This window comes from Neodiprion lecontei, chromosome 1 (genome assembly GCF_021901455.1).
Source record: "Neodiprion lecontei isolate iyNeoLeco1 chromosome 1, iyNeoLeco1.1, whole genome shotgun sequence".
Lineage (NCBI taxonomy): Eukaryota > Metazoa > Arthropoda > Insecta > Hymenoptera > Diprionidae > Neodiprion > Neodiprion lecontei.
In genome coordinates this window covers 39,100,053-39,122,391 of record NC_060260.1, presented here as the reverse complement: position 1 = coordinate 39,122,391, position 22,339 = coordinate 39,100,053, and the positions used below count along the sequence as shown (strand labels likewise).

At 41.5% G+C, this 22,339-nt stretch overlaps 3 protein-coding genes and 1 long non-coding RNA gene across 14 annotated transcripts; 1 reads left to right on the top strand and 3 right to left on the bottom strand.

The window, feature by feature from the left end:
* Window positions 1-270: 270 nt before the first annotated feature.
* On the bottom strand, window positions 271-5,511 carry LOC107220252 (GSK-3-binding protein-like). The gene has a single exon (XM_015658769.2). It carries the CDS (start codon window positions 4,118-4,120, stop codon window positions 3,533-3,535), a length of 588 nt encoding a protein of 195 aa, XP_015514255.1. The 5' UTR covers window positions 4,121-5,511; the 3' UTR covers window positions 271-3,532.
* A 410-nt stretch (window positions 5,512-5,921) lies between these two features.
* Window positions 5,922-21,117, bottom strand: LOC107220221 (protein charlatan). Of its 11 annotated transcripts, XR_006906424.1 has the most exons (9): window positions 20,866-21,117; window positions 18,005-18,333; window positions 17,411-17,602; window positions 16,879-17,192; window positions 16,194-16,702; window positions 15,785-16,075; window positions 15,591-15,695; window positions 12,947-14,803; window positions 5,922-5,932 (listed from the first exon to the last, which is right to left on the bottom strand). XR_006906424.1 is itself a non-coding variant. In XM_046746833.1 (8 exons), exons 2-8 carry the CDS (start codon window positions 18,150-18,152, stop codon window positions 11,767-11,769), a joined length of 1,569 nt encoding a protein of 522 aa, XP_046602789.1. In that variant the 5' UTR covers window positions 18,153-18,333; window positions 20,866-21,117; the 3' UTR covers window positions 11,665-11,766. The 11 variants fall into 11 exon arrangements, 10 of the variants coding, with proteins under 10 accessions (XP_046602789.1, XP_015514211.2, XP_015514218.2 ...); XM_046746833.1 differs by lacking the exons at window positions 5,922-5,932; window positions 12,947-14,803 and adding an exon at window positions 11,665-11,776; XM_015658725.2 differs by lacking the exon at window positions 5,922-5,932 and having other exon boundaries at window positions 12,839-14,803.
* LOC107220206 (HAUS augmin-like complex subunit 3) lies at window positions 7,626-11,172 on the bottom strand. Its single transcript, XM_015658701.2, has 9 exons — window positions 10,622-11,172; window positions 10,313-10,528; window positions 10,065-10,251; window positions 9,718-9,935; window positions 9,499-9,630; window positions 9,091-9,430; window positions 8,751-8,983; window positions 7,987-8,155; window positions 7,626-7,862 (listed from the first exon to the last, which is right to left on the bottom strand). Exons 1-9 carry the CDS (start codon window positions 10,801-10,803, stop codon window positions 7,725-7,727), a joined length of 1,815 nt encoding a protein of 604 aa, XP_015514187.2. The 5' UTR covers window positions 10,804-11,172; the 3' UTR covers window positions 7,626-7,724.
* LOC124296651 lies at window positions 11,765-15,706 on the top strand. The gene is made up of 3 exons (XR_006906432.1): window positions 11,765-11,885; window positions 12,144-12,302; window positions 15,583-15,706. It is a non-coding gene; the product is annotated as an uncharacterized LOC124296651 (long non-coding RNA).
* Window positions 21,118-22,339: the final 1,222 nt, after the last annotated feature.

Sequence of the window (22,339 nt, the reverse complement as noted above, 5' to 3'; positions counted from 1 at the left end):
GGTCCGATGATGAATACATGCGATAGGATCCATAAATTCACTATGCAGGCATGTTTCATTATTCAGGAATTCCAACATCGCATTCCCATTACACGTACATGAATGATACATGCAATATCAGAGTAAGTAGGTGAGCGAAGAAAATAACGTACACTGGTAGTTTAACTTTTCATTAATTCCTTTATTATTAAATAAATTTGCCAGAGGCGGTGTCCCCGGCAACGATCACATAGAGTTAATTTTTTTATCTTAATTTACTAAATTGTTTTCGTTTCTCTTCCGAAAAAAAATTTTATTTTCTTTTTTTTTTGTTTTTTTTTTTTTGTTGACTTCAATATTCAATTGCAACAACACTATTGTCACGATAATACGAGAAAGGCGGGGGAAATAAAAATGATAAAGAAAAAGAAAATATAACGATGCGAGGGAAAAAAAGATTTTACTCGTACAAAAAAATTCGCACGGTAAGGAATATCGTTATATCTCTATACGACATACTCATTCGTCGGAAATTGATATTATCGTACTAAATTAATTCTCACAGCATTCTCAGTAGGTAGACAATACTTGTAACTACATACTAGTTGAGAAAGATTTATTATTAACATACTTAAATATGCAATGACGCGTAGTCACCGAAGTTATGCGTAATTTGGTTGACATCTGGGACGCACTTGGGTGTACATTCACAATAATTCTCATCAGTTTATACAACCCACGTTGCGACGCAATATCAATACGTCTGTTCGGAAAAAAAATTTACGCTGCTATAACATAAGGAAGGTGTACACAATTGTTCATTCGAGTTGAGCTGCGGTAAACGTAAGAAGTGAATAGCTCCGTTCTCTGATGTCAATGACCATATTTTAATATACAGCTTTTTTTTTGTTTATTTTTTTTTTTTTTTTTTTTTTTTTCATTATGATTTGTCGGGTTTTTTTTCGTTTTTTTTCTGCTTGAATATACATGATATTTTACAAAAGCCATAACACGTCGTTACATCTAAATGTTAAATGATTATTATAATATTATGTGATTATATTATACATACCATGCACTAAAACATGCACGGCACGAGGTAAAGCTATTTTTTTTTTTTTTCATTTATAAGCCCCGTGTTTCTTCTCGCAGTTAGAAGTATAAATTACACGCATGTGTTATTATTACATGTACAGCTGGTGCCCGTAGGTACTATATTCCCGACTCTTTAATAAGCCGTTATTTTTCTTAGTATTTACTCGTATATTTGTATTCCGTGTATTCCCTACATAGCCTTTTCGCATTTCATTATTATCATCATACATACAAGCTATTTCCATTTCATTCCAATGAACAATTATACGCGTAAATATACACGGTTGTATAGACATAATATTATGTGTATCAACTGCAAGACTCGTCGGAACAAAGGTCACAAACTTATCTTGAAAATAAGAGAACAAAAATAAAAAATAAAAAATAAAAATAAAAATCGAGAAAAACATTGTGGAGAAATGTCCAATCAAATCGAACGTTCCAACTTAAATACTTTACCTTAATATGTTCTGTATGTCGACAATAGAGAAAAAACAAAAAAAAAAAAATGACACCGACGAACATATTTTCAGTTTCTATCTTCTTTTTTTTTTTTCGTTTGACAAATAAATGAGATCACATATTTCCTTTCATTCCCAAAGTATAAAATTTCACATACGCGCACAAAAACGCAACAGCATACCGTACTTATTGATAAATGTACAGAATTATTCTTACTATTTTTACCTCTTATTATTCTCCTTCTAACTTTTATACTATACATACTGTTATATCGTTGATTACAAAGATGGTACTCGATGAAAATACACTTATATTGTATTATGCTCATCTCGCAAGTTATTACGGATTGATACAAGTCGCCGTAGCATTTTACATACCAATATATATATATATGTATGTATGTTAACTATGCAACTCCCTTATCGTAATGTTGACATACATATTTTAGTTGTTATACATAATAATATACTATTCACGTACATTATCCAGGTTTGTTTGCGGTACATTACGTGTAACATACCTATTATGCTACAGGAGGAGAAAAAGGTGTAAACACTGGCTAGTCCGATTGGTGCCAGAATAATACACGTTTTGGAACTTTAAACGTTGTACATTATGTATCTATATGTTTGTATAAATTAAACTAATATCAATAATTATAATAATGACGATGATGCGTGTATGTGTGAATAACGATAAATAATTTTTCAACAACGGTTATACCGTACAGAGGCGCAACGAAATCTGGTAACAGTAATTAATGACGAATATCCCCCCCCCGTCTTTGCCCGTAGAACAGTTCGCGATTCGCGGCGAAACGTGGCAATATTTATTTACCGCGAATCGTTAGAAAGCTGCGTTTTGCGAACCCGTTCGCAGTAGTAATAACAACAATAATAGTAGTGAGTCATGAAATTCGTTGAATGGTGTCGCGACTGTTGAGAGTTTAGAGCAGCGAAAGGCAAGCGTCGAGCCGCGTACACATAATATACATACGGTACGTAAAACTTTATACGTTTTACGGCTATAGTCTCTCTGTGCTTGTCCCAGCGTCGGTTTAGCTTTGAATGTGTGCGGGATGGGTTGTATTAAAAAACTTATGCCGCATCTTACGTGAATAAAATCACACAGCGTGTATGCGCACCTATGTAATATACCGGGTGTGCGTGTATGCGTGTGTTATATTCTGCCGGCACGCTACATCGATAATGGTTGTGTGTAACATACGCTCGCCGTGAGTCTTCGCTAAGCATACGTGTACTATCGTATATCTGTATTTACGAATATATAGTTATATAGTCAGAGTCGATACGCCGGCGACGATCTTGACCGAACGTTCACGAAGCATCCGCCAGAGTGAGAGAGAGAGAGAAGGAGCGATACTCCTTCAAATAACAACACACCATATTTACAAACACACGACCGTGTAAGGCGAGTTCCTGCCCAATTACGTTTATACCTATACTCGGCGCAAGCTAACATACGGTTTATAGAAAACCTCGGTGTTGGTATTGTACGTTTAAATGCAATGGTGGGTGGGTGTGGATGAATTTGTTTTTTTTTTTGTAACATTTCAAATTAAACGTGCATGTGTGATGTGTGTGTACGTTTATACGGAATTTTTTTTTCTTCTTTCCCTAATCTTATTTGCCAAATTGTTCACTGTTTATTTTTTTTTTTTTTATGGAATTTTTGTTGTTTTTTTTTTCTTTTTAAATCGGTTCTGCACCTTCATTTTTCGATTACTATTAAACTACCACTATAGGCAACACACTATGTATGTACCTCGGTATCCCGCACACAGTATGCGTGTAAGCTGAACAGCGCGAGGGTATGTCGAAATTATGTATGAATTTCACTTTTTCACATTGATTATCGTCGTCGTTGTTGCTGTTTGACATCATGGTTATGATTGTGATTATGATTACGATTACGATTATCGTACCAAATCGCGTTTATTTCTACCAAGTCCGTGATACATTTTTGTTCCATCACCTCAAAGTTCAAGCGGCGGTATAACCGGCCTGGGCTCGTCTTCGGAGTCGTAGAAGTAGGGCTTCCTCTCGTAGACAGATTCCTCCTCGGGGTTGTCCAGCTCCTCAAGATTCGCCTGTAGCGAGGCTTGCAACGAGGCCTGGAGCCTCTTGACCGCTTCCTTAATCAGACCACCCTCTCGAAGCAGGACCTGGAGCAGCTCGTAGGGGTCGTCGACGTTTGTGCTCGACCTCTTTTGGCTGTGATGATGATGATGATGATGCTGGTGGTGGAGGTGATGGTGGTGGTGATGGTAGTGGTGATGACTCTGTTGCCTCTCGTCCTCGGTCGCGTCGACTCTTAACCTGCATGCTTCGCACGTCGCCGCCGGGTCTGCCCACGATCTCGACGGTATCCTGTAGGGCGAAGGGCGACTTTTCTGCGTGAAGCTCGACTTGGCCTTGAATCCCGACAGCCTGAGGTTCTCCTTTATCTGGGATACGAGCAGATCGACGTCTCTCGTGAGAAACTCCTGCGTCGTCGTTGCCTCTCGCCTCGGCATAACGTCGATTAAATTCAAATAAGTGGTCTCTTCAGCTGCGCTCGGCATCTTTACGCCCGTCGTCCGTCTTCCGCCGGGAGAAAGAGGAGTACTGCTCGTTCCTTCGGGTTGTGCCGCTGCTGCTACGCTCGCACTCCTGCCGTATTCTTGTACGTATTCCTTACTCTCTCGGCAATGGTATGTCCTGGTCACCTCCGAATCCCTCGCTACCACAGAACGCGACCGCAATGCAGTTGGTCTTTCTCCTCCGTTCAGGCGAGTTCGAACTTGCGGGCCGCTGATGTGTACTGGGTCGTGAGCGTGACTCACCCGGCTGACGAAAACTATCCCACCTCTCTCTCACGCCCCCTCTCTCAAGTCTCACTCTGCCTCGCTCTGTTCTCCACTCACTGACGATGACTCGACCCAGCTAAGCTACTTGCTGCTCGGCTATTCTCTGGATAGACCGGCAACGGTATCACCGGTCGACGACGACGACGACAACAACAACAACAAAAACAATAACACAACAAGGATAAATCGAGTTTGGAATTTTCCTCGTTATCGTTCGACCGCCGAGTACGATGTATATGCGTATATCAATAGACTCGTACCGGTTCGAACAAGCTGTATTTACCACCGCCGCAGACTCGGTTTGTTATTGTATTGAAATATTAAACGTTGATGAACGAGATTTCGATCCAACTCTCGGCTTCTTACGCAGCAGGTATTTCCTCTTGATATTCCTCTCTATCTCGGCCAAACTTTTGTTACAACTGTACTTAATGTAGCTCTCGGTTCTTTTGTCTATTGTTGTTATTGTTTTGGTTTCGAATAGCGTCGAGCGTCTGTGTATGCGTTACGTCACACTCTACGCGCTGCCGACGGATCGTCGTTCGTAACCGACGTCTCTGTGTGGCTACGCGGCTGTGTGTTTATCTATATATCGTATATCCGCGGAACGGAACAAACACGAGATACAGAATATGTAACACTCGCACTCGTAGTCGAAGCACACACGTGCAAACAACTTAGAACCGGCAAGAGTTTTTTTAGAGAGTTAGAATTGAGAACAGTTGATTAAACATTACACAATAATGGCAACACGCGGGTTCGGAGACTGTAGCCGACTGACGAAATTATGGACACCGTTGCTGCGAGCGATAGAGAGTCGGAGTCAGAGCCAGCCAGCCAGCCAGCCAGCTAGTTAGTTACCACCGTACGACACGACACGCTCTCTGCAATCGAGATGATGGTAGTTATGTATAATACGTGTATATGCAATATATATTTTGGTGCGCGATCGTTGGTCGTTCGGTCGTGTTTATTATATATATACGTGTATGCGTAAGTGCGCGCGCGCGCCTCTCCGCCTATATCTCGTTTAGTATCCGTGTTTTGTTACGTGTCGACGACGTACGTTCGGAACACGGGAGAATCGAGCCAGCGACTACTGCCTGCCTGTCTCTCCCTGACGCCGCCAGGCCAGCCTTCCTTCCTACTCTATTATTGTTTTGGAACGACTCGCGCATGCGCCGTGGCGCCTTTTATACTCGCTCGTGTAAACAAACCGTTAACTCAGGCAAGCCCGGTCAATCGATACCCACTCGCTGGTATGCATCCGCTACTATTCTCGATACCGTTTCTCCCTCTACTGCCCGGCACGTAATACATCGGTCAAAATTTAACCCCCGTAACGGGAATATTATTTACAAACATCACAGCCGTTTGGCTAATTACTTCGGTGATTAGGGTTTCAGCCTAACTGCTGCGTAAATCGACCATCGGTCGATTCGTTCTCCGTACTCGGGCAGCCTAATCGCTACAGCGTTTGGCGATATCTTTGCCATTTTTAAACCACCTGATCGACCTCTTCCGGTCCTCCTTGCCCTTCCCGCGACCTTAGGCCCACCAACCCTCAGGTCAGATCAAGGTTACACCGGAGGCTCGTGCGCGCCTCTGCGGAGGTGTGTAGATGTGTGCGTGTGTTGTTCTCGGGTCGCCCTCCCTCCCTGCCTTTCTGCCACGCTGTCTATCATTCATCGCACCTTGTCCTCCCGGCGCAAGAAACACGTGCGCTTATCGAACCCCTTTTGTATTCCGCCTTGATTAAAGGAAAAACAAAAAGTATTGTTTACATTTCGAGGAAACTGTTGTTTATGACCGTTATTTTTGAATATCCGTTCAAGTTTCTCGTCTTTACACCTGGAACTTGTCTCGTCTTCGTCGGAATCTATCTACCAAGGGTACTCGACGAGGAACTTCCGGTTTATGTTATTCTCGATCGGGAAAAGAAACCTCGGAAAAAACCATTACTATTTTCGAAGATATTTTGTTTTCGGCCTCCGTCGGTCCCTTCCAAATCGTTCGATCATCCTGAATGACATTGGAAACTGATTTCCCACATTTTAAGATTGCATCTTAATCGTTCTGTCTGACAAAATCAACCGCGTTTGTAATTTCGCTTTTTATCCACTTCCTGTGCTGTTTTTATCTACCTGTAGTTTTTTCCCTATCGTCCATTAATTAAGGCATCGGAGACAAATGCGGGTTGTTGTTATTCGACTCTGTAAACAGGAGTGAAATACGCGTCAGCTGAGGCGGTTTTTATACCGTTTATATCTACCCGCATAACGTAGTCTAAATTTAGATGAAAGCCCTAAGTGCGAACAAAGGGCAAGGATGCGTACAAGGGGTGAAATTCAGTTCGATGACTTCGTTGTAACGATCAACCTGCCATTGCAGAACTCTAGATACGTTGATGTTTGGGAGCTGTATCCATTCATCATTAAACCTGAACGAATGTACATATATCTGCAGTAATTTAGCTAGCTATGGGTCAAGGTTAAGGAAAGAGCCGAGAGAGAAAGAGAGAGTTTGATTTGACGCTGGGATCCGTACACGCTCGTGTGACCGCAATATAAACTTAAGTGGTTGAAAAAACAAATTCAAAACAATGTATAAAGCGTAGGGCTGTCGAAATCTGTATTATCGCACTCTCCTGATTTCACGATTTTTTCGACGGTTATTACCGTTATTACGTCGTCGAGAGTCAGCACGCTCTGTCAACTGTCAAAATTCATGCACGCTATTATCGTAAGTGGGTCTGCGGAGATACCAGTATCAATTATGTAACCAAAACGTATCTCGTTCTTATAATTATCGCTACATTTAATCGGATGAATTTGTAAACTAGCTCAAGGTTCGTTGAAGCTAGCTGAATTATGCGCCATTCCTTTATTTACACACCAATCCACGCAGGCAGGCAGCTATTTATTATGCCAAGGTGCCTGCACGAGGCACCTCAATTAACTAGTACCTAGATTTCTGCATCGTTTTCAATTCATAAATACAATGCTAGCGGGTTGCAATCGCGCTACCCACGTTGTGAAGTTCAAAACAGCTCGGCTGATTCTCTTTCTTTTCTTCGAAAATCAATATGCTTGGGTTATTTTCATTGACTTTTTATTCCAATTCCTACAACCAGACTAATCGTGTTCCAAAATTATTAATTAAATTTTTTTTGGGTCACGCATGACTGTTAATTCTAATACTTGACTCTCTTATCCCTCTGTTTGATTATAATATTTGTCACAATTCGATTTTATTCATTTTCTTACATAAAATATTACAAAAATACGTGCTTCGTTTTTTATAATTGAGCTAGTTTTTCTCAAACAGTGGTACCAAAGTGTAACTGTTCCAGCCTCTTCTGAGCGTCATCATAGACCTTTTTCACGGAGTTAGGATTAGCGAGGAATCTCTGCCAAAGGATCAACTTTTCCCATTCAAATCCGTCGATATTTTTACGCTGTGAAGAAATAGAATAATATAAAATCAACGCGACTCTTTACGAGGAAAGTGTTAGGAAATAAATAATTATAATTGTTCTTTTCATTCGTAAAAAGTACTTCTACTTCTCTATAAAAAATTACCAGTTTTTCCTTCAGCCGTTTTCTCCGCGCTGCAACGTCGTTTTGAAGCTGTGAAACCCGGCTGACCACTTCCTTCGTTCGCGTTGCTGTTTCAAACGACGTTTGTATCAAGCTCGACGTGCGGCCGTTGTTTATTTCCCGTTGATAAACTTCTTTCAGTTTGTCTTCCCTATAGAAAAAAGTTTTACCGGTTGCGATGGTTAATAATGTTCATGACATAGTTTTTAAAGTCCAAATTACACGTATAGTTGCGTTACATACATGTGCATATGCATGGCACATCGTAAATAAACATTGCAGTTTCTAAATTCATGAGCAGGAAGAGTGTAGCTCCAGAGGAAAAACAAATATCAAAAGAAATAAATTTTCAAATTGCAAACCAAATACTCGTGGAATTAGAAAGTAAGATTAGCAAAAAATTGATGAATCGCATGCATAAACATATCTAATAACGTCCATAACGTGAGGATTTGAAATTTCACAACTTTGACGTATGATTCGAAAACAGTTGCGACCAAGGAGATAAATTTAGATGTGTAAATTGCATGGAAAATGAATGTTGACAGTTGAGGTACGTGTGTTTGTGTCGAAAACACATACGTGGGATACAAGTGTAGAAATATCAAGAAATTTCAAACTGGAAGTTGAACAATTTTCGGAAATAAAGCCGTGCATCTGAAATTTTTGATGAGGTTTATTGGGATGGAAACTGTCCAAATTATGTACTTTCAAGGACGTTTATTTATACCCTGCCCTGTACTCACAATGATATGACCCCGTTTAATCTGCCGTCAACATCGTCGCCGAATATTTTCTCTTCGTTTGCTTCATTATCTGCTACTAATCGTTTGAGTTGCGCCATGGACTCGGCCAAAGAATCAATGTCGTTTACGTTACCATTCATCATAGAAATAAATATTTTGTTGTATACATTCCTCTTAGCGGGTGGGCCTGAAACGATAGCGTCATATTCGGCTTGCATTTGCTGCGTGATGTTCTGTAATTGAAATGGTAAATGGAACAGTTAAAAAACATGAATAAGAACATTTGTTCTTATTAATTATGTCACTCCATTTAATAAACAGACAATAAACATATACACACATCCCTCACTGAAGAGAGCGAATATTCAGTGGAGAGATAATACCGGGCATCTGCGACGAATTCAACCGCTTCCATAACTCTGTTGAATTGCAATTCCAGGAGCATGCAAAGCAGGTCTGAGTGCGCGTGTCCGCGTTCACGTGCTAATTCCCGAAGGCGAAGCATACTGGATAGACGGTGTTCCCTTCTCTCGTATCGAAGCCGAGCATCCAGCACAAGAATTTCGGTTATGAAAAATTCTGCAGAATGCGTTACCGCCTCCTCCACTTGATTTTCTCGCCAAAGTCGGACCTTTTCTTCTAAATAATCTCTCCTTCCGATCAACTCCGTTACCTCCGCCCTGAAATAACCGCCTAATTGAGATTTTCCGAAGATATTACAGATGTCAAGTATAGATAAAATACTCACTCGAGATGCGCTTGTGATTGAGGCAGCTTTGGGTTACCATTGTTATATATATTCACTGCCAATTCTTGCATGGCCAGACAAGCATCTGCGCTCGCTTTGCTAGTGACCTCTTCGACCTTTGAAGTAATCAAGCTGAAAACCATATTTAATGCTTGTACATCTTACAAAATTAAACTTTATACAGCAATAAAGAATATGCAATACTGATTAATGATTTACTTTTTAAAACAAACGGATAATTCTTGCAATATTTCTTCTCCGCGTCTGTCTCTGCTGTCTTCCATAAAAGTGTTATAGTCTGAATCATTGATGTGTTCGTCTTTGCCAGTGTTTCCAAAATGTCGTTTTATACAAGCAGTTAAATAATTGATGTACATCTCGGTCTGAGTTTGGCATAGCTCTAAAGGCATCTGGGTCCAAACGACTGCAGGTCCTTTCTGAACCAAATAGTCAAAATATGTATTGTTTGTTTCGAATGACATAATAGAAATTTGTACATACAGTTTCCTAATTTCTCTTAGAAATTATTAAATGTTATGATAACTTTTTAATTCCAAGTTTTGTACCATCTCCGCAGCGTCAGCATAAACATTGATTAAATGTTCCACATCTTTGTACAGAACTCTATGGACTTCGTCAAAATCCCTTGTGAGATCCAAACAGTCCTTGTAACGCTCTTCCAATTCGCTGCTCGCTTTAGCAAGCTCAATTTCTTCCTGCTCAATATCTTCGTTCACTCTGTCTTCCTGTTCCCTGTAACACAGAATTTCCTAGTATTTAAAGTCCAAAAAATTTTTATATTAAAATGACTTACTTTAAATTCTTAACACTTTGTTCGAGTAACTGTAAGTATGCCCAATCCTCCTTATAAGCTTCTCTCTCCACTTCATATTGACAATTATAGTCTGTTTCATCTGTAATCTTAGAATGTAGGAGTTGGCGTAGCTCAGGGCAGTTTGCAGTGGCTTGTTCAAGCTCGGCATTCAGATCGTCGGTTAACCATTTATTAGTTTTTGTCAGATGTTGTTTTCTGCAATTCGGACAAAAAAAAAATCGATCTTACTTGCTTAGAGGTTTATCAGTGTTCCAGTTTCTTTTCAACTGAGATATTAAAAATACTTACATTTGAATATCCTCTTCTGATAAAAAATTCTCACGCGTAACATGAGAGCAAAACCATTCTAAAAATCGACGGCTGTCAGATTGATGGCATATTCTATTTAATATTTCTGGAGTTATGTTGGGTGATATGTCAGGGAAAATTTCATGAATTTTCTTGTGCAAAATTGATCCTGTTACTTCCATTGCTCGTAATTTGTGCGTTATTTGTAATATAATCGAGTAATTGAAGCAATCAGCCAGACACTTCACTAACCTTCGTTACATTCGACAGTTCGGTAAACAGAGTGTAGTTCAAAGTTCAAACCGCGGGTATTTACCAACGCTGTTTATAACCTACAAATTATTGTCCTCCATCTGGCTTTCGGATACTTTCCAAGCTTTCAGTGTAAAAAAAAATAGACTAAGAAAGAAGACTATATACTATGAGTGAACCACGTTTTAACAGCCACTTATCTACTATTTGGTCCACTTCATAAAAATATTTTTAAACATTACATAGGTATGACAGTTTTTTTACAACACTCAGAAGTTTGAAATTCGGAATTCTTCAGCATCAACGAGATCATTGGCTATAAATTGACAAAACAGATGAATCATAAGCCGCACAAAATTTGGCAAAAGCTCCATACAGAGCGCAGCACTGTTCGACTCGCTTCTTTTAAACTAATTTCCAGTGGGGAAACCAATGTCGGTAACTGATCTATATTTACTCTATTTCCTGACAGTAGCTAACATAAGCAATGCATGCACGCCACGACGCTTGAGGGTATGTTAACAGCTGTTAACAGCATGGTTTTTTCATAGAAAATTAGTTCCAGAAGCCTGGTCAGAGGGCGCGCCGTTGATTCTCGTGTAGCCTGCTAAAATCCGGAACAAGTGGGATTACATTCTATATTTATTTCTAAATTTGTCCGCTACACTTCATCACACACGGGTTCTTTTACTTTTGTTAATAATAACAAGCCACAATGTGGCAGATACAGGAAGAGGAAAAACATTAGGTTGGTTTATTTTATTACCGACCCAAGAAGATGTAAGTCCCGCAACGCCTGAGAGTATTTAACTGTTGCCAACCTGAGGCATTGGTGTCGGGTTGGTTCCGCCGTCAGCGTGGCCTGCAGAGCCACCTTCAGAGTACCCCCGAAATCACGGGGCGCTGAAAAATTCGAATGTGCTTAGCTCGCATCCTGTGTCACGAATCTGTGCAAATTTGTGCTCAATTCAATAATTTTTCGTAATAAACTCGATCCGTGGAGCTGGTCTTAGTAAGTGTTCATCAAATATACAGTTCAAAGTCACCGAGACGTTCATTTTCACGCCATATCTCTGGGACTGGTTTTTTCAACGCTAAAGAAATGACATTCACGATTACGTCTTCACACCGACACTAAATTCTTGATGTTCAATTGTGTTTTCACAACGCGCTTGATCATTTTTCTTCATAGATCGTGCGTGAAGTCGTTTCTGGTACAAATTGCGAAACCTTTCGACACTGTATAACCGTTACTTTTAATTTTCAACAGGTATGTGCGGGCTCTAGAGCTTTATAGAACGAAGAGAAGAAATTACAAATAACCGTTATGCAGAGCTGAAAACTACAGTGACTCTACATCGGCGAATATTATCGCCGATGCAGCCTGAAGTGACGTGTTAGGAGTCGATGTATAAAAAGAACCGATACGGTGAGTCTTACCTGCATCCTGTTAAAGTATCAAGATGCCATAATATTTGCCCATAATTTCATGTATAATCGGGTAGTGATAATTCTCATAGAGGTGATCTCAATATAATTATACTGTTGCATTCTTATGTGACACTGTTCGTAAATCCACTGCAGATAATACTCAATGTTTTGCTATATATTTGAAGCATATAAGATTATTCTGCCGTATCACATCCATCGATGTGTTTAGAAACTAAAGTAACTCAAATTTACGCCTGATACAGCATAGCCACGAAAACTTGATGAACACCGTTTGATTTGTGCTCGAATATTTCGTGCATCGATCCAAATGGGTAAAATCTGAAAAACGAGCAATCGCAGTTTGATTGTCTAGCTCTCATAATTTTCATTTGCAACATTCTGAGATATTATTTATTCTTGTGTAATTTCCTGTAGAAATTTTACCGAATTAAATTTTTTCGAGTTTAGAATCTTATATCAACACGTAAATTGGATAGGAAATTGAGGAGGAATTGCTATAACATTCTCAGATCATAAGTTTGTCAATAGATATATTTTATATCATAACGTAAACAAGATAATTGTACAAATAGCATATTATAAAAAGATGCACATATTCGGGAAGTGAATTTCTTTTCTTACTTCCCTACTTACGTCTCAGCAAAATATATTAGACGTATATACAATTAGTCTCTGAAGACAGTGTTACTTGATAATGAGACTTATTAGAGTGTTATCTGAATTCGCGTAAAAGACTTCAATTCAAGTGACACTGTTTATTGAGGACCATTATATCCATACAAACAAAAGGATTGCAAAAGTAGCTCGGAGCAAGCCTTTGGCAAACTGGATTAGATCTACTTGAACCAAACCACGAAAGTCCTTGGAATTTATAATAATTTAACTGGAGAAACAATCTTGATTCCTAATTAGACGTATTCAAATCGTTATCGAATTTGTAAAACTCCGTTATACGTAATTCGTAGAATTTGACTTTAACAATTTCATCTCATTACATCCATTATATTATGCTTACGATACACACTTGACTTGACAGCACTGCTCCTAAAAACTATTGACAAACCTTCCGATGGTAGAATAATATGGTATTATTATGTTATCAAGGCTATTTTACAAAAAATGGTCGTTGTACGTTTTCGAAATGAAATAACGCCCTGATTTCTTCACAATTTCTAACAATTTTAACAATTAACAGCTAGTTACCAAGGTCTGATTACATATATAAATGTCATTACTTTTATCAGTAATCCGCCTCTCCAATAATACGCAATATTGTCGCTATATATACAAGACAAAAATATTCGCGATACTAAAATCTCAGTTTCACGGAATGATTGTATTACTTAGAGGTATGTATTGTGTTACTTGGTCAAAGTAAGTACTATAAAAACGCGAAGGAGGCTGCAGGCGCTGCTCAATTCACTTCTAATACGTTTTCGAAATTGAACAATGCTATATTCCTTCTCGAACAAGTTGAATCATCGTAGGCAGAGTGTTCTGATCATTCTAATGAATGACATATCTCAAGTCATGCTAATCATTGCAAACCATCAAATGCTAAACCAAGATTCTATTTAATACTTCAAATTTTAAATTATTGGGAAACCTCTGCCCTTAATCAGTGACGATTTATTAATCTTGGTTGGGTAAAATATTGCCATAATTAGTGAAGATGGTCCGACTTTCAAGAGTTATGTTCTACATTCAATTTTGAACTTAAATGATAAATCTGTTAATTTCGGACTCCAGTAACATTAATATATCCAAGTCAACATCGAGGATTGTTAACTGATTTCTTGAAACGCATCCGCATGACGCGTGTATACCGTTGCTCGTAATGTAACCGATCGCGATTCACGTTTTGTGCGTAAAGAAATATTAGGTCGGGAGTGACGCCAAAGATTATGCAATATTAGGGAAGCCTTGGTGTGATAAGGGACCCACATAAATGCTCTAGCCGAAGCATGTCTCGAGCAACGGTAGCACTTCAACAATCCTTTTCTGGAGACTAATTGTGCTAAGCATCTTTCTCGTATCTCGATTATCTTCGTTTGATTCGTACTCGACTGAGTTCCTCGAATATTGATGGCTGTGAAAGTGTTTTGTCTAGATTGAACATCGTTTTCGGCAGGTAATTTTTGTGGCCGTCTCTGTTTTCGCGCACGCTTTTCACTGGTGCACGAAATATCATCATCTGGCCTATTCCTGTTTTCTGTCTTGATCTGATTTTCATAAGAAGCTAAGTAACTTCTTGTTATGCGGTCTATCATTTCCGAACAAGTACCAACGTCCAATTGGTAAATACTGCATTTGTAGCAGTAAATTGGCTGATTCTCACTGCAACGTCGAGAGACAGTTCCCTCGTGCCGCGTTCCGAATCCAGTCCTCTTCAGAAACTCAGATCCGCAATTCTCGCAAATTAATATATCCTGCGACTGTAAGCTTGCCGCGGCTGTGGAGCCGTCTACCATCTCGTGGCTGCAACCACCGCGGCACTGCTCCATAAGTTACGTTCGCATCATTTCAGGAACATCAGGTGTTAGTTGAAGAGATATTAAGAGAATACAACATTTCAGGAATATCAGGTGTTAGTTGAAGGGACATTAAGAGAATATAACAGAGTATTTCACATATGTATTCGTACAAATTGCACAAATCGGAAAACAGCGTTAGCAGCAAAGAAAAAGAAACTACCAGCGCTAGTGTGATATGCTATACGGTATAGGTGTACCTCCACCGGTATTTTCTGCAATTTGCCAAGTTTTTAATGTGTAATCTGACAAAAGTTAGAAAACTTGTAATGCCATTTGCTGAAATTAATAAAAGCGAAGTTGTTCTCAAATGCTTCCAATAAATTGTTGAAAGTTTGTTTTCACCTGAAGCGAGTGGACTCTGACGACCTACACTTTGAAAAACTAGTAACGAAATCGTAATTTCAGAGATGCGTACAAACTCGATAGAAATACAATTGCTGCTAGATTTAGAGCTGTAGTTAATTCCGATTCCATAATCTTGTACATCATACATAAACATACGAATGAATGGATGACATGCAGAAATTGAGACAGCAAAGAATAGTACCAAATGTGTCATGCGTTAGGTAATTAGTGTGATTGTAGAGTAATTCTGATTGAATCATGCAGTACAATTCTTTTTTTTTATGCAGTTAGTTTACCAATAGGCTATTATATAGCATCGAGTGAATGAAACTGATTGTGAGACAGTAAACTGAAAGTAGTAAATTATAATCTGTGCAGATACTCACCCAAGAATTGTGGTTGGCGGTATAACGCTACCGCTAACAGTCGGCGGAGCTGGAGCCGGAAATACAGGGGGACCGGGCGGCGGGCGTCCACCACCACCAGACGGCCTATTCATTGGGACAGAACAAAGTTGATTAGGCAACTAATGAATACTAAAATGCTGATACTTCATGCTCGCAATCACGGCTGTACACACTGTAAGTGTTGATGATGGCGCGGAGTCGGAGGAGCCGTTGGGGCATTGGCGGTTGTAACCCTGTGAACGTGTAGCTGGTGCAGCTGTAGCTGTGCAGCATCTTCAGCGAGGTAAGAGCAGCGCGAGCATTGTCTCCTGTTATGGACCTTGAGTACATGAGTTGACAAACGTTCAGCTCGGGCGGCTTTGTACTCGCATAACGCGCAAGCAAACGGTTTCAGGTGAGTGTTCAAGTGGCGTTTCAGGCACCAGTTGTCCACACCGCTCCAAGAACAGTAACAGCACGTGTACCTGGGTGAAAGGAATCGCCAAATCGTATTAAAACGTATACATCATCTCCATTGACTATAATCATATTTCAGCCTAAGAATCAACAACTATTATTGTGCAAACTTGTGATTTTCACAACCTTCTTTCTTGGGCTCCTTTCGACGCTCCTTTGAGGTGACTCTTGCTATTGCATCCGCCATTCTGCGTTCTCCGTGCTGGTGTGTGCATCGTGGTGGCAGGCATCCCTGGCGTTGGATAAAGACCAGTAGTTGACGTGGAATGCAGCTGATAGCTTTTGTTGTTGTACGCGGTTGGGTAGTTTCCGGTATGGTGGGAGCCAGTGGAAGCGGTTCCTCCGCTTCCAGCAGCAGCGCTCTGGTCCTGTAAGGACTTGGAAGTGCTACCGGTGGGTCTACGTATCCTGGCCAACTCGTATCGGTGTTCCCTATGCATTCTCAAGAAATGTTTCTTCACATGATCCGCTCTGTTAAATGGCTTATAGCAGACGTAGCAATGGAACGGCTTTTCCTCACGGTGAATGTTCTCGTGACGGGTGTACAGATCTCGCCTGTCCGTACCGTAGGGACAATACGGACACGCGTACCTCTTCCCGCTAGCCGTTGTCGTGGTTCCGGTTCCAGGACTCTGCTGATAAAGTCGAACTTGAATTATACGGTCAGTACGAAAGTCTTCTTGTTCAATTCTCTTTTTCAATTAGCCACTATTGCCCTTAGAACAGTAGCAGAATTTTACGTCTCCTATAATCTGACTAAATTTCACCTGTTAAGTAGTACCCATTAGTTTAATATCGTATCTTCATATACCTGATGCAAATGAGCATGCTGCGTCGACGTTGCGGCGTGAACATCGTGAAGGAGAAAACTAGTGGCGGGAGGCAAAAGAGCTGCAGGAATTGTTTGGGTTTCCTGGGACCTACGAGACGGAGGTGACGGTCTCTCAGCCCGCTCGCGGACCCGCTCTAGATAAAGGGTAACCTCGTCTGCGAGGGAGTCTTTCCTGCACTCCGTAGATCGACCCGCGTGGTGCCCTACTCCACCATCCTCAACGGACACCCTGGACGGATGCAGTCCGAGGAAATGCTCGGCGACTTCCCGAGGCCCTCCGCCGAGACATTCGCCTGAAAATGACCAAGTTGGCATGTTCAAAAATTATTCGTCACCAACTTTTTTATAGGAAAAATTTATTGATTAAAATCTATTACAATCTATTTGTTAATTAACTATTTTACAACGTCAGTCACGTACGATTCAAGAGTTTACAAGCACGTTATTCAAACTTTGGAGTTTCTACTGAAAAATGATTCAACACCGGGAGATGCAGTGTCGTAATACTTACCACATTCGCAGCATCTCCAAGTGGCTTTGGTCGCGTGGTAGGCAGCAACTCGACTACCTTCTGTACATTCCAGAGGTTCTTCGGCGCAGGTCCAACCTGCGTCGTCAGTCCCGTCATTTCCGTTTCCGGTATCGTCGTCCGTGTTATTTTTATAGGATGCCGAAGTCTCGAACTCATTTTGTATGCTCGATGCTATCGTCGTGAGGAAATGAGACGAATTATTGGAAATTTAAATGTAAAACAGATGATCATGCAGTTTAGCCTCGATTATATACGTCAGAGCAGAAACATTAGCGCAAATATAGCAATTATAGTACAGGCGTATACGCAGTATAGCTATGACGACGCAGAGAAATTATATAAAATGTGCAACAATTTGGACTAATTTTTAGATTCATATTTTCACTCAAAGGATCGATCTCATTGTAAAATACGTGGTGATTATCAACACAATGCACCGAATTACGGATCCGGAATTGATACTGAACATCGAAAGACGTTACTTATAGAGTTAATGCGAACCCTGAAAAGTTTCTTTTCATCCATGTAGGTATGATTAAATTGTTCGGCGTTCATCATTAGAGAACAAAGTACCTATGTATTCGGCTCTCAAGGTGTCCCATGACCTTATAATTTTCTTACTTCGGTGATCAGGATCCTCTCCGTATAGCTTTCTCGTGATCTCCTTGAACATATCTTCGTAGCAGTCAATCCTGCCGATTCCGACGCCGCTACCCTCCATGCCCACCTCCGGTGATGGTGCAGCGACCCTCCCAGTGTCAGCACACCCGGCGCTCGGCCCGGTTCGCGGTAAGCTTCGAGGCCGGGCCTCGGTTGATGGACCTGCTTCACCCTCCCTCCGCCGGCTCCTTCACCACCTTCTCCTCTTCCTCTGACGGTGCTACCGCTGCCGCCTCTTATACCTGAAATTGCGAACATCTCCGGTATTCTTATACCTAGGTTTCAACCCTGCGCCGGGCGGAATCTCGTAACTCCTCTCGACTCTTATACCTTTCATGCATGATATAGATACCGGTGTATATATGCAGATATATTATAACGTATATAAGCATGTAAGATAACATTGCGCGAGTGAGAAATAACGCTCATTGTTCAACATCATTTTGTTCTGAATCGCAGTTTCCTTAGTTTATGTCTTTGGTGCTTTAATCATGCTGCATGTTTTCAACTTTTCTTGATCGGTCGCAACATTTTGAACATCATTTAATATACAAGCGACGGTTGATTTTTTTTTTTTTTCTTTTATAAAAAAATGTTAACTTTCTGTTATTTTTTTTATAATAATACAAACCGCCGAATAAGAGTTACTGTAAGTTGTAACGGTGAATATAGTCTTATATGCCATTGAAAGCTTAGCGCTTTCCGCGGCAAAAGAAATTGGGAACCGTATATAATGACCGCCGATTTAGCTTCTCAAAAATATCATTTTCTCTTGGCATTATACTACTTTGCTCGTATAATTTATTATTGTCAAAACGTACTTATATCGCAAAATGTGTTCGTGATGCATTACTGTACATTTTTTAGTCGACTTTCCGGGACATGGAAAAAAACGAATGTCAAGATTAAGACGATAACCAACGGTATTACGATCGTACTTTAATATACACTTTGTGAAAAATCGTAATATATATATATATATATATATATATATATATTATATATATATATATATATATATACACACATATAGATGACAATCTGTTCCGGAATCTAAAAACGAATTCTCCCGGCACGAAAGATTTCTGTAATACAATTATTAGCATACTAATTTATCCTGAAACAGAGGGGGTTGTAAATGGATTTTAGCGTTATCAAGATTTATATTATACGATAATAATCGACCTCGAACTAAACTTGAGTAAAAATAAAAATTCCAAGTGAACAAGTATACATTGTATTATAATACAGCACGTTTGTCGTGTCAACGTGCAGCTTGCAGCTTGCGGAAACGTATTATCCATACGTATATGGGGGTTAACGCGGGGGTTGTTCGGGTGGTACAGGAGGATACAAATACGAATTGTCGACCGCGCGTCGGGCTGATCAAGAAAAGAGGGAACTAAGTTGAAGAGACGCGTTGTACGTCTGTATTGATCGCCCGGGGTCAGGGAGTCTCGAGACCATGTTCCTAGTCGTCGGCCCGGTGGTTCCATGCTTCGCGCGTGTGTTCGTTCGCCCGTTCGTGTGGGCGTGAGGGATGGTATGTACCGACAGAGCGGAGGGGCGGGGGTCGTTGGATGTGAGAGGAGAAAATCAATACACCCTCGGAGGAGGTCGAGGCGGCTGTAACTCGGCGCGCACGCACACCAATCCGATCGACGGATAAACGTGCAGACTCGGCGTAAACGTGGACGTAAACGCAAGCACGTAAACTTGAGCGCCAGGTTGGCAGGGTAGTGGGGGGGGGGGGGGGGGGGGGGAGGTTGGTGGGGTTCGTCAGGCAGATGGGCCTCGGCTGAGTTCGGACCGCCTCGGCTCCTTTCGACCTCTGCCCCTACCCCCCTTTCTCATCGAGTTGGCAGCAGAGAAACGAGCACAACAAACGAACGACCGAAGGAACGAACGGTCGAACGGACCGACGGATGGATGGACGGTTTGTCGACCGGTTGCGAGCCACTGACTATAACGACAGCAGGGACACACGTTGGCTGAAACTTTTCGAGGAAACGGTTCTCGTAGGAACAGAGCTAGAGGAACGCGGTTAGAGAGATGTTCCACAGAATGTTCGTTAATTTTTCGGTTTAAATAATTACAATACGGTTTTGTAATCCAGGAGCTTTAAGGCAAGGCAAGCGGTTACGTCATCTATTCTCGTGCGAGTGGTGGAAACCCCGGTTTGTATCGTTTCACCGTAAGCCCCCTGTACTCTGTAGTTATCACTTTCGATACATGCACATGGAAACGCGCGCACATTTACGTACGTACACAATACATACATTCATATTCGGGGAAGGACGCGCGCGCAAACAACTACTTCGGGTTTTAAGGGATGGTCGGGGGACGCACGACGCGACGGTAGAGACGGTTGGGACAACTGCTAGGCGACTACCCCATTGCGCCTGCCTACAGCTCGTGGGGTTTGCAGAATGCAGGGCACACCTGTGCGTTGCGAAACATCGTCGTGATCGCACCGTATTCGTATATATAGATACACGTACGTAGATATCATATGTATACGCGAAAGAACTAATTCACAGGAGGACGAGGAGGAGGAGGAGGAGGAGGAGGAGGACAGAAATGTGGAAGGAGAAAGGCCAGCATGACGCGACGTCCGAATGAAACAAGGCGAATTCGGGAGGGAAATTTAGAAGGCGGTGGATGATGCCAACGCGCCACGTACATACATACGCGAGAAACGGGAAGTACGGAGTACAGCTTACGTATTGTTATTGCCTACTCACTCTTTTCAAGTTTTGATATTTTGTACTCACCCAAAGTGAGGCTGAGTCGATCTCGTGTCCCGTAGAAAGGAACCTCGTGTTCCACGATGTTGAGTTGCAGGTTGTTTCCTCGGCGGCAGTCGGGTGGCGAGTGGGTGGCAGGCGGGGTGGTGGCCGGGTGGGGTGTTGGGTGGCGTTAGGAGGGGGTCGTTGGTGGGCGTTGGGAGGGGGGCAATATCTACCACCCCTCGCCCATTCAATCCCGCACAGTACACATGCCCATGGGCCTCCTCCTCTCTCTACGCCTGTGCGTGCGTGCGTGCGTGCGTGCCTTCACCCTCCCCACCTACTCCTCCCCCTCCGCCTCCCTCCTCCTCCTGCCGCTCCCCCTTCAACCTCCTCCTCCTCCTCCTCCTCCTCCTCTTCTTCTTCCTCCTCCTCCCCATCCTCATCCTCCTCCTTCTCCTCCTCATCGCCCACCCGCGTTTAATACACGTAAGCGCGTCACCCGGCTGCACACACATACCGGCAACAACGACACGACACGACGACGACGACGGTGACGGCGTCTGGAGCTGCGCTTCGTATCCTCATAGGAGTTACTGGATCTATCATGGTGAGACACGCGTGGGCGGATGCTGATTTCCTGGCTTTCTTATACGTACCACGTAGAGAGAAACCGTAGGAACCCAGAGCTCGCGCGATTATACAGATTTTCTGCACTGCCAGGGGTAGAATTGCCAGGGATCTACCAGATCTGATGCTCCACCATGCTGCCCCGTGTACTCGATCTATACTTCAATTACTACAGATCGTTCGAAAATCGACCGCATTTTGCTCTCCGGTTTTTATGAACGAAAGGGTTGAAAAATACCTTCGACAGCGCATGCTTGTTCAATATTTAAAAATTAGATGAACCTTTGTGTTATTTGGTATGTTTTTTCATCTGGCACAGTTTAAGTGCAAGTGATAACATAATGTATGAGTGTAATTGTTGAAATCGATCATTGTACAAAATGAAAACAGTATTTTTCCAACTTTTTTTATGATGCAGAAATCATCGCTCATGCAAAAATTATGGCATATGTATGACAGAGATCGACTGTCCGAAACTTGTCGAAAGTGACAGAGTAGGGCAAAAAGAATAGAAACAAATGTTTGAAAATAATCTGACAGGTGAATATCGCAAATACCGGCGAGAAATCAAGATGCGACCGTTGATACTCTTCAAATTGACAGAAAGTAATATTTTCCCTATTATATATGTTTTCACCTTCGAAGGAAGTATAAAAGCTTCAATTTAGCTTACGGAATTCGCTCGTCCGTGATATCCGGATGTTTTCCCTCCGGGTATAGTTTACTCTTAATCAATACTTTATGATAAACCCCTGACTACGGATCAGCTGGCTTTACCTACAACCTCTTTCTATAAGCCGTACCATCTACGGAGGGATGGTGCCCACCGGTACTGCAGTGTACAAGATTTATCATACAGACGTATAAAATTGGAAGGGCGTGTGTGGAA